General features: G+C 40.4%; 1 protein-coding gene across 5 annotated transcripts in view; it reads right to left on the bottom strand.

Moving 5' to 3' along the window:
• The window catches only part of ppcdc (phosphopantothenoylcysteine decarboxylase), a 97,286-nt gene that overhangs the window by 77,709 nt on the left and 3,990 nt on the right, over positions 1-15,587 (bottom strand). For 4 of the 5 annotated variants that reach the window (XM_078532480.1, XM_078532478.1, XM_078532482.1 and 1 more), the window contains exons 2-3: positions 7,506-7,601; positions 5,204-5,332 (exon numbers count right to left, since the gene is read on the bottom strand). In XM_078532480.1, the coding sequence (XP_078388606.1) occupies positions 5,204-5,332; positions 7,506-7,601 (225 nt within the window). The remainder of the gene's footprint in view (positions 1-5,203; positions 5,333-7,505; positions 7,602-15,587) is intronic. The other variant, XM_078532481.1, reaches the window with a different exon arrangement.

The raw sequence follows: 15,587 nt of genomic DNA, 5'->3' as shown, positions 1-15,587 counted from the left end.
TGGTTCCTATTCTGCCATCCCATTGCCTTGCTTTTTTTCCTCCTCCCTTTGCCATGCTTCCTCCCCGCTCGCTTCCAACTCCAACCCAAGCCCAATGATCAATAGCCCAGCCATTCCTGCCCTCCTCTTCTGGTCCCTCTGGTATTAACTGTCCACTGGAGGTGTAGTTTCCACATTCCATATGCACAGGTGCCAACCTGGCTTGAAGAGGGCTATGCCCAACAATGGCAGCCGATCCAATCAGTTTGGTGCCTGGCTGAGAAGTGAGATGAGGAGGGTCAAGGAGGGTCATTTTGCTAATTTCTAACCACAAGTACAAACAGTACCTACAGAAATGTCTGATAAAGCTGATGTCTGTGAAGAAAGCAGACTATAGAATCATGAAAAGAATCTGCATTTCTTTAACATCTTTCACAGTCTCAAAAGTCCCAGAGCACCTAATAGCAATGAAGTACCCCACTGCCATGGAGGAAACGCAGCAACCAATCAATGCACAGCAAGCCCCCACAAACAGCATAACTGGACATCAGATGCAAAGAACCGCCAGTTGTTAAAAAAAAGTCTTTCTTCCCTCGACAGAGACACAACCCAGACGGGGCCATCTTGAGATGCATTTAGGTATTTTCTTCACTAAAAACAGCTCATGTCCAAGTCACTTTCTGTGGAAAATATGGTCAAGGAATTTTAAACTAGAACAGTGGATCAACGCAAGAAGTAAAGAAAGATGCAGGAGTCCAAGGAGACCAGTCCAGTGAGATCAGTTTTGTATTGTTCTAGCAAAGAACAACCACAGGCACAATAAGCCAAATGAGTTCTGTTTATAATCTGTCTCTTAGGCCTAAGGCATTGATAAAAGGGCATTGTTATTTAATTTTAAAGTATCTGTTACAACACACTCCTCAGCGACAACTTGTATTTTATAGCACCCTGTAAAATAGAGCATGTCCTAGGGGTGCAGAGAGAAGGAGGGAAGAGATGGAAGAGAAATGGACAATAAGCATGCTGAAAGAGGCAGAGGCAGCTTAGTTGAAAATAAGTGTTTTGAGAAGGTTTGTGAAGAATGAATGGAGAGACAAGGGAGTTTAGGAAGGGAGAGCAGGCTGATAGCTCTCCACCAATGGTGAGGCAAAGGAAAGGAGGATGCATAAAAGGCTAGAGTTGGAGATGTAAAGAATGTGGAAGATATAAAGTTGAATGAGATTACAGAGTGTAGGCGGGGCTCTGAAGATGAGGATTATAAATTTGGTGTGTTGAGGAACAGGGAACCAAAGTGGCTCCACATGGGTAGGAGGAATAGGGCATAGAAAATACAATGTTTTGAATCATTGGTATTGGCATTCACATAGGGTGGAAGGCGGGACATTACTGAGGAAGACACTGGAGAAATCATGAGTTGAGGCAAAATCCTGGACTTGGGCTTTATGTCTTAATGATGGATAAACTACTGGTTGCTAAACTCAGCTGTGGGTTGAACAAGATACCAGGGTTTTGTCTTTTCCAACCTAAGTAGTGGTTAGGAAGTGGTGTGGAGTTAGAGGTAACAGAGTGAAGTTTACAATGGGACTTGAAAGTTGTGATACATTGGTCTTCCCAATGTTTACTTAAAGGAAACTTTAATTCATCCATAGTTATGTAGACAGGTAATCTGAAGGCATAGACGTGATCATGGGGTTGAGGTGCTGGATGGATGGAGCAGAGTGCCAGTATATATATGGAAAGTGACCTGTTTCTAGAGGTGCTGTCACTGAGGGGACTTAAATGAGCAAGTGATGATTCCTTAGGAACACCTCACAATATAACAGTGCAGGGTTGGAAAATGGATGGAAATACCGTTGGAGGGAATGGTTCTCCATGAAGACAATGTTACAAAGCTGCGAAACAGTGGACAGGCAGTAAAGAAGGATGATACCATTAACTGCGTCAAACTCGGCTGAGAGTTGAAGAAGGAATAGTACAGTAATCTTTAAAATTTTCCAATTTCCATTTGTGTTATTGGGGATGGCTATGAAGTGCTTAATTTCAATGGCCTATGTCATAAATAAAGTAAAACGCTACAGACAAGAACACATGCCAGGGAAATGGCAGGAAGGAAGGCTAAAAAAAAAGAACCGAAAGGAGTGATACGCAAAACTAGAAAATTACATTGCAAAGAAAAAGGAACGAATGCAGAAACAACGCAAATGAAGCCAAAAAATGAGAAGTTAGCAAAAAAAAGAGAACTGAAATGGGGAAGGAAACAGCAAAATAAATAGTGCAGGAATACTAAAGCTAGGTGTTGCCTAAAGTGTGTGTCATTATTTTACATCACAATCTTAGCAATACAAGCTGACAGGTTCTGAATGGTGCGATCCCTTAGTATCTTTGCAAAGTGGGTAAGGCTGCAGCAAGTCATTTTTAAAAAAAATTATTCTTTCATGAGACATGAGCATTGCTGGCTAGGCATTTATTGCCCATCCCTAATTGGCCTTGAGATGGTGGTGGTGAGCCCCAATGCTGTAGGTACACCCATAACACTGCTTAGGAGGGAGTTGCAGGATTTTGATCCAGTGACAGTGGAGGAACGGTGATACAGTTCGAAGTTAGGATGTTGTGTGGCTTGGAGAAGAACCTTCAGGTGGTGGTGTTCCCATGTTTCTGCTGCCCTTGTCCTTCTAGGTGGTAGAGATATGGGTTTGGAAATGCTCTCAAAAGAGTTTTGGTGAGTTGCTGCTGCAGTGTGTCTTATAGGTGGTACACACTGCAGCCACTGTGCGTTGGTGATGCAGGAAATGGATGTTGGAGGTGGTGGATGGGGTGCCAATCAAGTGGGCTGCTTTGTATTGGATAGTGTCAAGCCTCTTGAGTGTTGATGGAGCTGCACTCATCCAGGCAATGGAGAGTATTCCATCACACTCCTGACTTATGCCTTGTAGATGGTGGACAGACTCTGGGAAGTCAGGGGGTGAGGTACTCACCACAGAATTCCCAGCCCCTGACCTGATCTTGTGGCCACAGTATTTATATGGATAATCCAGTTCAGTTTCTGGTCAATGGTAACGCCCAGGATATTGATAGCGAAGTGAAACCTTCAACTAATAATAGAGAAGCTCACAGTTTATTCTTGGAACAACCCCTTGAAATGAAAGGCAACCCTGAACCTGATACAGCTGAGAACTAGAATTGTGTGTTTAACTGATGACCATGAGAAAGAGCTAAAAAAATATCACTGCTGGTATGACTGCCATTTTCAGACTACCACATAGATGGGTGGTCAATTAAAGTAGATAGATTAAGATGAACAATATTAAGAATGAGTTAGCTTGATACCAAGTCAAAAGGAATTGCAGCCAATTTGCACAGAACTTCAATCTTGCAAATTTACATTGGTTTAGAACAGCAAGTGACATTCCTCCAGTGGTCTTTGTGTAGAAAATATTGCATGGATGTTAAAGAGTGAAACAAATAATAAATGGAGGTAGTCATTTTGGAGAGCGTGCTGTTCTTATCCATCAAATAAACTCAGTTCCTGAGTGCAAAATAGAGGTAAAAGGGGCAGAAACCAGTTACACTGGGTTTCCATCACTTTCCAGAGCTTTCCTGGGGATAGTTGCGGAGCATTTAAATTGGCTTAGCGGGCCTGCACCTCTGTTTCCTGCAGCTGCTTTGAGTGGCACCGATTAGGAAGCCCGCCCAGTAGAAACAGACGGTTGGCCTTGCGTCTGGTAATAGGGGAAGCTGGGAGAAGCAGGCAGCATGCCATGGAAAAGCCAAGAAAGGAAGCTAGCCCCCCCACTTCCCCCTTGCCACAAAGTTTCTGTCCTTGAAAGCTTCTGACAGTTGATTTTGGACAGTATCCAGAAGACCCCAAAGCCTCTGGCTGCTAATGCTTCAGGCATAACAGGCTGGACTTCTGCCCTGATATTAGGCCCAAAGCCCAGGTGTACCCAAGCAAAGGAAAGAAAATTTTATCTTTGTGCTAACAAAGAAAACTTTTTACTGATCTCCAAGACCCAAGCTTCTAGATAACAAGAATGCAATTTTCTATCAGACAAAACATCAAGGTACATCTGGAGCTGAGTGGTAAGGACAGATAAACTGCGTTCTATCTCAGTGCAATAAAAGCAGTGGTCAGTCCTGCTTGACTAGACAAGAAGGTAGAAGTCAAATAGTTTAACAGTAATGCAGGCACTAATAGATATAGCTTCAACTCTGAACTTTTGCAATGTTTCAGAAAAGGCAGTTGCTTACATTTAGTAATATTTCAATCTGCATATTGTGGGGGTATATTTCACAAACTTAAATAAAATAAAGCGCACTTCTCTAATTCTTTCCTTCCCCTGGATTCTACATTTTGTAGAATTTTTTGAATTTAAAACGATTTGGATTCGGCAATAAAAACTAATTTTGATGCAAAATCTCATTATGTGAAACGTTAATATATAAAAACAAAGGCTGTTTAGGGAAAAACAGTTTATTGAAGAGTCTCCAAAAACCATAGGGTTGTTCAAGTTGTTCCCAGAAGCAAAATTTGAGTCATTTATTTTCAAGGAACTGGTTACTGGGAAGGAAAAAAATTTGCACTAAGCTCATGCATCATCAATTTTACTGTCAAGAAAATGTATTGCTTCCAGCATAACCACTTTTGATAGGGAATTTGAGTTGACAGGGTGCTCCTGTATAATCCGTTGTGTTAGTTGCATCTTTACATGTTTTCAATCTGCTAAATGTGCCAACCATGGCTCAGTGGGTAGCGCTCTTGCCTCTGAGTCAGAAGGTTGTGGGTCCAAGGCCCACTCCAGAGACTCAAGTACAAAATCAAAGTACTGAGGGAATGCCACACTGCCAGAAGTGCCATCTTTAAGATGAGATATTAAACTGTAGACCTTTCCAAGGTAGATGTAAAAGATACTGTGGCACAGTTTTCAAGATGAGCAAAGGAACCGGTGTCCTGGCTAATATTTATCTTTTAATCCACATCACAAATACAGATTATCTGATCATTATTACATTGCTGTTAGTGGAATCTTGCTGTGCACAAATTGGCTGTTGCATTTCCTACACTTCAAAAAGTACTTCACTGGCCATAAAACTCTTTGGGCTATCCTGAGGTCAATAAAAATGCTTTATAAATGCAAGCCTTTCTTTCTTTAAATGTGGGAAGGAAACTTATTAACCAGATTCATGATCCATCTCCAACTGGGAAAAATTGATTAAGTCAACTTACCAATAAATTGTCACAGATTCCACTGGCTATTTTTCCTAGCGTATTGGCGTCCAATGGTGCTATGACCATTAGATCTGCCCACCTCCTCAAGTCTATGTGTAGGACAGGATCTGACCTCTGCTTCCACATCTAAAGGGAACAAAACAGATTACAAATGACAGCAGTACTATATGATAGTTGCAATAGCACAAATCAAAGCTATGTGACATCCATTTTTACAATGGTCATGCAGAGAGCAGGTCACAGACAAGATAGGACCCAATGAGCATTGGGGAGTATATGCTATAAATTGGAGGGGCCCAGCAGATATGCAAATGGACTGGAACTGCAAAAAAATTTCTCACTGCTGCAGCCTTATCTTGAATGAAAGTATTAGTGATGATATAAAAGTAGGGGGGGGGGGGCTCATCTTTCAAATCCCTCAACATCTCCCTCAATTACAAATTAACAAACAGAAACCAAAATTATGAAAATAATTTTAATTCTTCATACAGTACATGCAGGAAACTAGAGTGGATAAAGAGCCACTGATTTGTGGATTTTGAATATTTTATAGTCAGAGTGTATCAAATTTTTTGGCACCAGGGGCAGCAATGGATCCCACTGTCTGAGCATTTCTCATGGGGCTATCTAGATTGGCACTCTCAAACATATAGACATATAAGCCAATAAGTGTGAAGTGTTGTTACTTGCACACGTTCCATGTTAAATAAAAGCCCAAAATATAGCCAGAATTCAAGTGGGACGGTAGGACAGAGCCAGGCAGGCTATTTTCATTACCTACCCACTGCTGAAAAGGTCCAGCAATGTAAACATGCCAACAGTCAGGAGGAATTTTGAATGTTGACAGATGAGAAATGAATGTCACTCCCCCCTATACAAATGGGCTTGTCAGACTGTCCCACTGTGGATAAGAGAATCTCGAGGAGTGTTCCTCAGCTTCAGTAGCTAGGCATGGTCTATTAAACTCTGTGAACGGAAGTTCATCCTTTATCGCAGATTCCTCTAGTAGATTTTACTGAAAATTAGGCAACTTAAATGAAATCAACTTGTAAGGAAATATAATAAAATTACCAAACTTTGTGAATTAAGATTTCTTTCATATCATGTTTTCACTCACTAGGTTAGACAGACAGCTTAACCAACTATGTGTATTTTGATAGTGGAGGGGAAAGAACGGAAGAGATTTTTCATTTCATTATTTACAATGCTCCTCATATTATAGACAACCAAGCTCTGCCAAAGTTGGAGGATTGCCAAAAGAATTCTGGAAAAAGTCACTGCTAGCAGATAAATGTTGACATGAGCGTTTGATGAGGAGTGTAACAAATTCAGATCTGCCATAGGTACCTGATCGGACTCGGTGGCCTAGTCACTGGCTTAATGAGGCTGCACGTCTTACTCCATGGGAGTGATCTGAGATTTGTCCTGTATCTACTGCAACAGCAACATAGCCCAGCAATATAAAAATAACATTCTCTTGTAATTTGTACTGAATAGTCGTGTATTCTTCAGTTTCTCAGATGTACATAGCAAAAACATAGTGAGACATATGAATGATCAAGCTGCTTTATTTCCCAGTCAGCTGAACAAATCAAAAGTTATGACCAGATTCCCCTATAATACAACTCACCTTGATGTAATAATATACGCTAAGCTACCGCACTTCAGTAAGCCCTTGAGTTAAAGCCAATTTTCAAACTCCACTTTTCAATCTTTCATCATTCTCAGAGCCCTTTACAGCCTGACCACCTTTCTTTTTAAATTTAAAGATCCCTTGACACTAGTATCAGCTTTTGATCAACATTAGCTACTCTCTTCTCTCCCGAAACAGAATCCACCAGCCTAAGACCCCTGCAAAGTTCAAATGAATAGATCTATTGCAAAAATGAGGGTGAATAATCACTTAAATTTCAAACTGTTGCCAGAACACTGGTTTGAGCACCCGATTTGATAGCCAGTCTTCACCTTCAAGCCTTGTTGTCTTACAGGTTTAACTTCTTGAGAGTTTAGCTTTGCTCAACAGTAGTATTTGAACATATTACACCAAGGACCCCAGTGATAGCATAGTCTGAAATTTCAAAATATGACAAAGAACTACTTGAGAATATCTGCTAGGATTATATTACATGTAGAGGAAGTTCTATTCATATACTGACAGAAGTATTCTCCAAGATAAAATGTAATTTGAATAAAGTAAGGAACTGTTTAAATAGAATACAACTGGTTGTTCAGTGGAAGGGCTTCATTTGCTCATTTTATTTGCATAGAATTCTTAAATAATGAACAAAGAATACATTACCTCCCACTCATCTGAGTCACTATATATTTTAGCAGGGACATCTTTGGAGTCATAAAAATGTTTTGCATGCTCTGTGGTCACCACAATTACTTCAACCTTTAAAATAGAGAGAGACACAATAAGAGAGAAACTATTTTGTGGTGTTGCATAACAATTGGAAAGAAAGGGCATAAGACAATGATTTCTAGGGTAAATAACAGGGTTTTCATTTCAAGACCAATGGCTTGCCTATATCGGTATACACTCCATCGTTGTGGCTGGTGCAAGAAAGCTTCTGCTTCCTAAGTGGTTTTTCACAGTAAGAACGCATTTACTACGTCACAGTCGAAGCGTTTACTCTGTTTTTCGCTCTCCACCGATGCTGCCAGACCTGCTGAGTTTTACCAGCATTTTCTGTTTTTATTATGCATCTACCATGCTTCTTTATTACAATACTCTAATTTACTGTACCAAATCTCTTACAGTTTAATCACATTCTCAATCACTATGGTTGGGATTGACTTATTTGGTCTCCAAGAAACCACAGTACTGTCAGAAACAGAAGTAAATTTATATCTTAAAAAAATCAATGTTTCACTTCAGCAACCAACATTTGTTACAATTTGGCTTTTGCTTCATGTGAAAACTGCTTTCTCTCTAATGGGCTACAATAGCATAACAGTTATAGTATTGTTATTAATAATCCAGAGGCATGGACTAATGATCTGGTGGCATGAGTTCAAATCCCACCAAGTTAGCTGGGGAAATTTTAATTCAGTTAATTATTTAAAAAGTAAATCTGTAATAAAAAGCTAGTATTACACATGATGACTTTGAAACTACAGGATTTATGTTAAAAACTCAACTAGTTGACTAATGTCCTTTAGGGAAGGAAATCTGCTGTCCACACCTGGTCTGGCCTATATGTGGTTGACTCTTAACTGCTCAATGAAATAGTCTAACATGCCACTCAATTGTCTCAATTAGGGGTTGGTAATAAATGTTGAACTTGCCAGAGACATCCAGATCCCATGAGTGGGTAAAGCTAACATAACCCTTCGTGAGCCATAGCTAGCTGAAGCAAATTTAAATAAGTGGAGGTCACACACTTTACTTTTGACTGTTGTTATGGAAGCAAAATTAGGTAGACAATTCACACGCAGTAAGTTAGCATAAACACAACGAATGAATGAGCAAATAGGATTTCTGATTGTGTTGGCTGAGAGGTATGTTGGCCAGGACGTCAGCAGAAGTGGGGTCTTTTAAATCCAACTGAGAAAGGAAATGGCCTAAGTGGAAAATGGCGATGTGCCTATGTGCAACGTTCCATTACGCATGATGAGAATGGAAGTTGGCACGGGAAGATGGATATATTCCCCAATGCATATTGCCAGAGTCAGGTGTGCACGACAACATTTATCCTTGTGCTCGGTTGGTTGGGGGGGGGGGGGGGGGGGGGGGGGGGAAATCACCTTGAGACTAATTAAAGTTAGTTTGCATATAATGCTTCCTTTAGGTTCATTTTCCAATATAAAAGTGGTGCATGCTACAAGCAAAAAGCTGCATTAAATTTCCGGATCTGAGAAAGCTCAATAAAACGAATAAGTAACAGCTTTGTCAAGACCATAGTCTTCCTCCCTCCTGCCACAGTCTTTTTTCCCACAGCTATTATCTTACTGATCTCCAGGTGTCATGAAACGTTACAAGAACTTTGCTTTAACACCACAATGTTAAAAAAACACAATAAAATAACTTATCACAGCTGAAGCACATTTCCACTGTAACTGTAAGAACTTTACCACAGGCAAAGGGCCATTCCTACACTTCACTGCTCAACAAGTTCAAGTGCAAAACTTGCCCCAATGACCCATTGGGAAAATGTGCTAAGTGTTGTCATTCTGAACCATTTAGATAAAACGGTCTTGGATCAACCTCTGCCTCAACTGTGGAGTTAGTGGGGGTGGGGAGATGGGGATTAGCGATAGGAAAGAAACTGTTTGACTGACAGTAAGGATTATCCATTTGGTTGATGTAATGTTCATTCTCCAATTGACACTGGAAGTGGACTGACATGAGGATGGAGTTGTTGGTTAACCAATGTCAAGAGTGTGGGGCTGGGGCGGTTGGCAGCAGGCGGTCATGTGATGATAGCTTCAGGAATGCATCCAAGCAGAGTTTGCAACCCTAGTCCCATTCCAGGAATTTGAGCTCATAAGGTACTCTGGCTAATGCAGTCCTGAGGAAATGCCGCCTTATCAGAAAGTGGGGTTCTTTGGACATTCAACAAATTTCCTATCTCCCTCTTCCTGCTTTACAGTGTGCGTTGAACACCTTATTTGAACAGCAGGGGAGCCTTCCTTGCAGATATTTCCCTGAACCAAAATCAGGTCAACTGTTCATTTACCTCATTGCTGTGGGTAAGGGTTAGTGGCTGTACTGTATTTGTCTACTTTAAGTCACTGCACTTTTCAGCGGCAGTGAAAAAACGGTCAAGTATACATGAGTTTTTCAAATCCAGTCAGTCTTTCTGGAATTGTATATATTTGAAATTGAGAGAGGAAATTAAATGGATCATCTGTGAAAGATGGAGAAAGAAGCCTGACAGGAAAATGACATCAGAGGCTAGGGTATGATTTGGTTAAAAATACTGGTTTGATTTACCACAGTTGTTGATTTAAAAAAAACACCAGTGTCCTATTATTTTAAATTGCAGTGTTGAAACACTTATAAAAAGGAGTCATTAAAGATACTGAAAGTGCAAATAAACAGGCTTTACGTGCATATATTGGTGTACCACAAGCAGGAATTTAATGGCTTCACCCTTAAGTAATGACGTGAAAATAGTCTAATTTGGACACAAAACATATAGCTGAAGGTGAACGCCACAAATATAAACACATTAAATCATACAACACAGGAGGAGGCCATCTGGTTCCTTGAAAGGCCTGTCAATTAGTCTCACGCCTCTATCTTTTCCCCATCGTCCTGCAAAAAAATGTATTTATTTTATTCCCTTTCGAAAATTATAATTGCATCTGTTTCCAGTGTCCTTTCAGGTGGTACAAACGAGAACACAACAACTCGCTGCACAATAAAATTCTCATCTCCCCTCTGGTCCTTTTGCCAATCACCTTAAATTGGTGTCCTCTGGTTATCAACTCTTCTGCCACATGAAACAGTTTCTCCTTTTCTCAAATTTCCCAAGCCTTTTGTGCCCTAAGGAGAACAACTTCTCTGGTCTCCATATAACTAAAGTCCCTCATTCCTGGAATTATTCTAGTCAATGCCTGCACTCTCTTTAAGGTCTTGACATCTGAAGTGTGGTGTCCAGAACTAAAGGGGATACTCCAGCAGGGACCTAATCAATGATTTCTAGAAGTTTAGCATAACTAGCTTGCTTTTGTACCCTATCCCTCTATTAATGGAGCCAAGAATCCCATATGGTTTTAACAGCCTTATTAACTTGTCCTGCGACTGTCAAAAACATGTGTCGATTTGGTTAATCATTAAACAACTGGTCCAGAGATGATTAAAAGGTATCAGTCTTTTTTTCAATTCACACTTATTTCAACATTTTTCCTGGAGCAATAATTGCTTCAAGAAGAGTCTATGGAAGGCATTAGGGGCACAGTGTGGGCGTGGGACAGAAAAGAGGGAGGAGAAAAGCAACAGTTAATTTCGGTCATCATCACATTGCTGTTTGTTGCCATATTTTCTTCATAGAACAGTAACTACACTTCTAAAGTACTCAATAACTGTAACGCACTTTGGGACGTTGTGATTATGAAAGATGCTTTATAAATGCAAATCTTTCTTCCTTTCTTATATAGATACTGACAGGGATGGAAATCCAACTGTAATCAAACTAAAATAGGAAACAGGGCAGATGTGCAATAGTAATCTTAGTGCAGGGCTGTATCCGGCCAGGGGTTGAGTTCTCTGAACTGGATTTCTAACCACATGGGTGGAAGTTCATTACGCAGATGGAACCAGAGAGTTGCCTGCCACATTTGGCGACATTACACCAAAAAACCCTAAGATTTTAAAATTAATGGCATAATATGTCTTTAGATGTGCAAACACATTTGTTCGACTGGTTAGGTTTTCCAAAGAGGGAAGGAAGGCACAAATGAGCCTAACATGCTATTTGATAAACTGCCCACTTCAGTTGGGAATACCTCACAGGAAAAGACACACCAAAAGTGAGCCCTTTTCCCCTTGAGGAAAAACAGGGAGAAAAGGGTGGTATTCGCTAGGAGCAGATTGGATTGGTAGAGGCTGCAAAATCATTTGTCAGCCTTCCTCTCAAGTTAGTCACCCAAGAGAGGATGGGCAGGAGAACTGTAATCTTATGCAGATGTCTTCCACTATACACACAGCTGGTTTTCATTTTTTTTTTCCCTTGGGAAAGTCATTGCGCTGAGAGAGAAAAGGCCCACAGAGGGCACTTAAGGCCACCGAATAAGAGTCAGAGCCTTGAGGAGAATGAAGGACCCAAATGAAATTTTCTTTTAAAGTGCTTGTGATAAAGCTATGTAATTGAGTGAGTTTGATATTTTATGTCAATAAGAAATGTTGTTTATTCCAAATGTGTTAAGAAAAACACCAACTTGCATTGAGATAGCACTTTAATGTAGTAAAAAAATGACAGGAGTATTATAAACATGACTTGACACCGAGTTACATAAAGAGATTTTGGGACAGGCGACTAGAGAGGTAGGTTCTCAGGAGTGTCTTAAAACAGAAAGGAGGTGTGCAGACATTTAGGAAGGGAATTCCAGTGCTGATGGCCTAGACTGCTGAAGGTAAGCCCATTAACCTGTGCTGAAAATTAGGGATGCTCAAGATGCCAGAATTGGAACCAATGGCGAGGAAGAAAATTAGCTACAATTCATAATTTTTCCTTTTCCATTGGAGTGAAGGGTTTAAAAAAAAATTAAGCAGGTTTGATACTAAACATAATTGACTACAGAATATGATACATGTCTTTTTGATTAAATGCATCATCTGTTTGTATATAGCACCCTCTAGTGATCTTTCCGCTCATTTCCTGGCTGAAGATTCAACGAAGCAGGCACAATCACATAAGCCAGCCCAGTCTTGGGACTATGGGCTCAGGAGATAAAGCAGAATGCCATTGAGTTGTCAGTGCCACACTCTCTTACAGAACCTGATCCCCTTCCTCACAAGTGCCAGGTTGGCACAAGCCCCATTGCTGAACACTCCTCACTGCAATGTATAGAAGTGCATTGCGATCCATGATGCTCACTGCATTTATCTCCAAGTAGAAAAAATGAAAGACTTGCATTTCTGTACTGCCTTTCACAGTCTCAGGACTTCCCAAAGCACTTTGCAGCAAATTATGTACTTTTTGAAGTGTAGTCACTGTTGTAATGTAGAAAATGTGGCAGTCAATTTTGCATACAGCAAACTCCCACAGATAATGACCAGATCATCTGTTTTAGTAATGTTGGTCAACATTGGTCAGAATACTAGGGAGAACACCTCTGCTTTGCCTGAAAGTAGCACATCCACCTGCATGGGCAGAAGAGTGTCTAACATCTCATCTGAGATGACAGACCTCTGATAGAGCAGTGCTCTTTCAGGCAGTGTCACCCTAGATTTTGTACTCAGCTCCCAGCAGGAGGACTTGAACCCACCTTTTGACTCAGAGGCGACAATCCTGCCGAATGAGCCATGGCTGACACTAGAATCATATGCATTCTGTAGGGAACCAAGGCCTGAGAGTGTGCAAACTCCATGCATACCATAAAGTCATGTGAAAAACAACAGATACAAGCAGAAATCATACAAGTCTCCCAAGATACACAACAGCATATTTTCTTTGCTCCTAAACACTTTGAAAAGAAGAGCTGTGCCAAAGGAATGAAGGTTGACAAATCCTACTCTCCTAACAGAGAAAATGGAATAAACCAGAAAATTCTGAGTTTTAAAGTCACTGAATCCTTTAACACAGGATGAACTATTTAAAATGCATGAGCTACTTAGGGACAGTTAGCATGGAATTGTAAAGGGCAAGCAATGATCAACATATTTAATTGAATTTTTTCAGCAGATCATAGAATCTTAAGAGGTCACTTGGTTCTTTGAAACACTGTCCAATTAGTCCCACTCCCCTGTTCTTTCCCCGTAGCCCTGCAATTTTCTCCCCTTCAAGTATTTACCATATATACCTGAGTAATGGTCGATCATGTGTAAAGGTCAATCCCTGACTTATGGCTTAAAAAAATACATTTTTCATATATCCTGAGTGTAAATCAACCCCCGACTGTTAGCCAAAAAAATCCAAACGCTTTACATTTACAACCCACTCACCACTGAAGTCAAACTCACCCTGGTGCAAACTGATAGTCATAGAATAGACGCCATTGAAGGCGGCTGTTCAGCTCCTCATGTCTGCACACGTCAACATGTGCTGTCAAGGGTTACCACCTTACTGGTGCGTGAGAATTCATTCTGCACAGCTTTTGATGGCAGGGTTGACGAGAACAGTCTCCGACCTTTCAACTCTGCGATAATGAGGCAATGGGAGAGGGTGGATTTCAACCCCTCGAAATTATTACTCATGTAAAAATCAACCCCCTAATCTTCGATTAAAAATTTAGTCTTAGAAACTGAACTTTTACACAAGTATATATGGTATCCAATTTCCTTTTTGAAAGTTAGCATTGAATCTCCTTCCATCACCCTTTCAGACACCATAAAATCATTTAGATAAAGCAAAATATTGTACATGTGGAGTTCCAAAAAGCATCTGATACTCATTGCAAACATGAGACACAAGAGAGAATTGCATTTTTTAGCGGCTTTCACAACCTCAGGACATTGAAAAGTGATTTACAGCTAATGAATTACTTTCTGAACATTAGTCACTATTGTCATGTAGGAAGGGAATACTATTGGAGAGATGACTAGGAGACAAAGCTCCACATCAATTTGTGCTGAGACTTCACTTTTCCATTTCTATAGAACCAATGTGATCATAGGCAACAGGAACATGACACTGGAACTTGGTGACTATCAGATTAGGGGATATGACAAGCTGAGGAAGAATGAGCAAGACTGTGGAGGAGGAGGTGGTGGGTAGAAGTGATTGAAGTGGGCAGATAGGCAGCAAACACAGTTAAATGCAAAGAAACGGGATGCAGTTTGCATTCTGAAAAAATAGCAAACTGAAATACACCCTCAGATTAATTGTAGGTAGAAAAAGTAAATTTAGAGAGAGAAAATTATCTAACTGAATTGTTAAGTATCCATTTTGCAATTGCAGCAGGTCTTTTTGACTGAGTGGGAAAACCATGGTTTCAAGTATCATTACAGAGACTTAAAAACATCTGGGCTGCATTTCACTGCAGTACCAAGGGAATGCTGAATTGTCCGTGGGACAGTCTTTCAGATAACATTAAATCAAGGCACCGTCCACCCTCTTGAGTGGATGTAAACAATCCCCTAGCTCTATTCAAAGAGCTGGGCAGTAGTCCTGGTATCCATGCCAGTATTTAGCTCTCAAACAATGTAACTAAAACAAGCAATTGTACCATTTATCTCAATGTAAATTGAGTGCCACGTTTCCCTACGTTAGGACAGTGACTACACTTCAAAAGTACTTCATTGGCTGGGACGGATTTTGGGATGTCCTGAGGGTATGATATACAAATGTAAGTTTTCTTATTTAACTTCTCACAGCTGTTGCACCTTACTCACTTACGGTGAGGTGATATGTGGTAAGGCAATGCATTGTAGGGTGCGAGATAACAATATTTAACCTGGAAATAGTATTTCATCACATTGAACATATGTGATGACTTATCAAGGCCCTGTGGACAGCACTCTGCAATGCTGTCAGTGGGAGTATATAAGCCATCTCTACACACACTGAACATGTAAAGGTATCTGTAGGTGTGATTTACTCACTATATTTCACAATGTTATATTTTTCACTGTGCCGTTATTTCCATTCAAGTACTTTACATCAGGAACTCTGAATTTTCAGGGCCAGGCTGATGAGAGGCACTATTTATTCATCAAATATGGCTCACAGGACCTGTCCACAGGAGATCCAACATGCAAGCTGTGGGTGGC

The sequence above is a fragment of the Cetorhinus maximus genome, chromosome 30 (genome assembly GCF_964194155.1).
Source record: "Cetorhinus maximus chromosome 30, sCetMax3.hap1.1, whole genome shotgun sequence".
In the NCBI taxonomy this organism is placed as follows: domain Eukaryota; kingdom Metazoa; phylum Chordata; class Chondrichthyes; order Lamniformes; family Cetorhinidae; genus Cetorhinus; species Cetorhinus maximus.
This window is presented reverse-complemented; position numbering and strand designations above follow the sequence as displayed.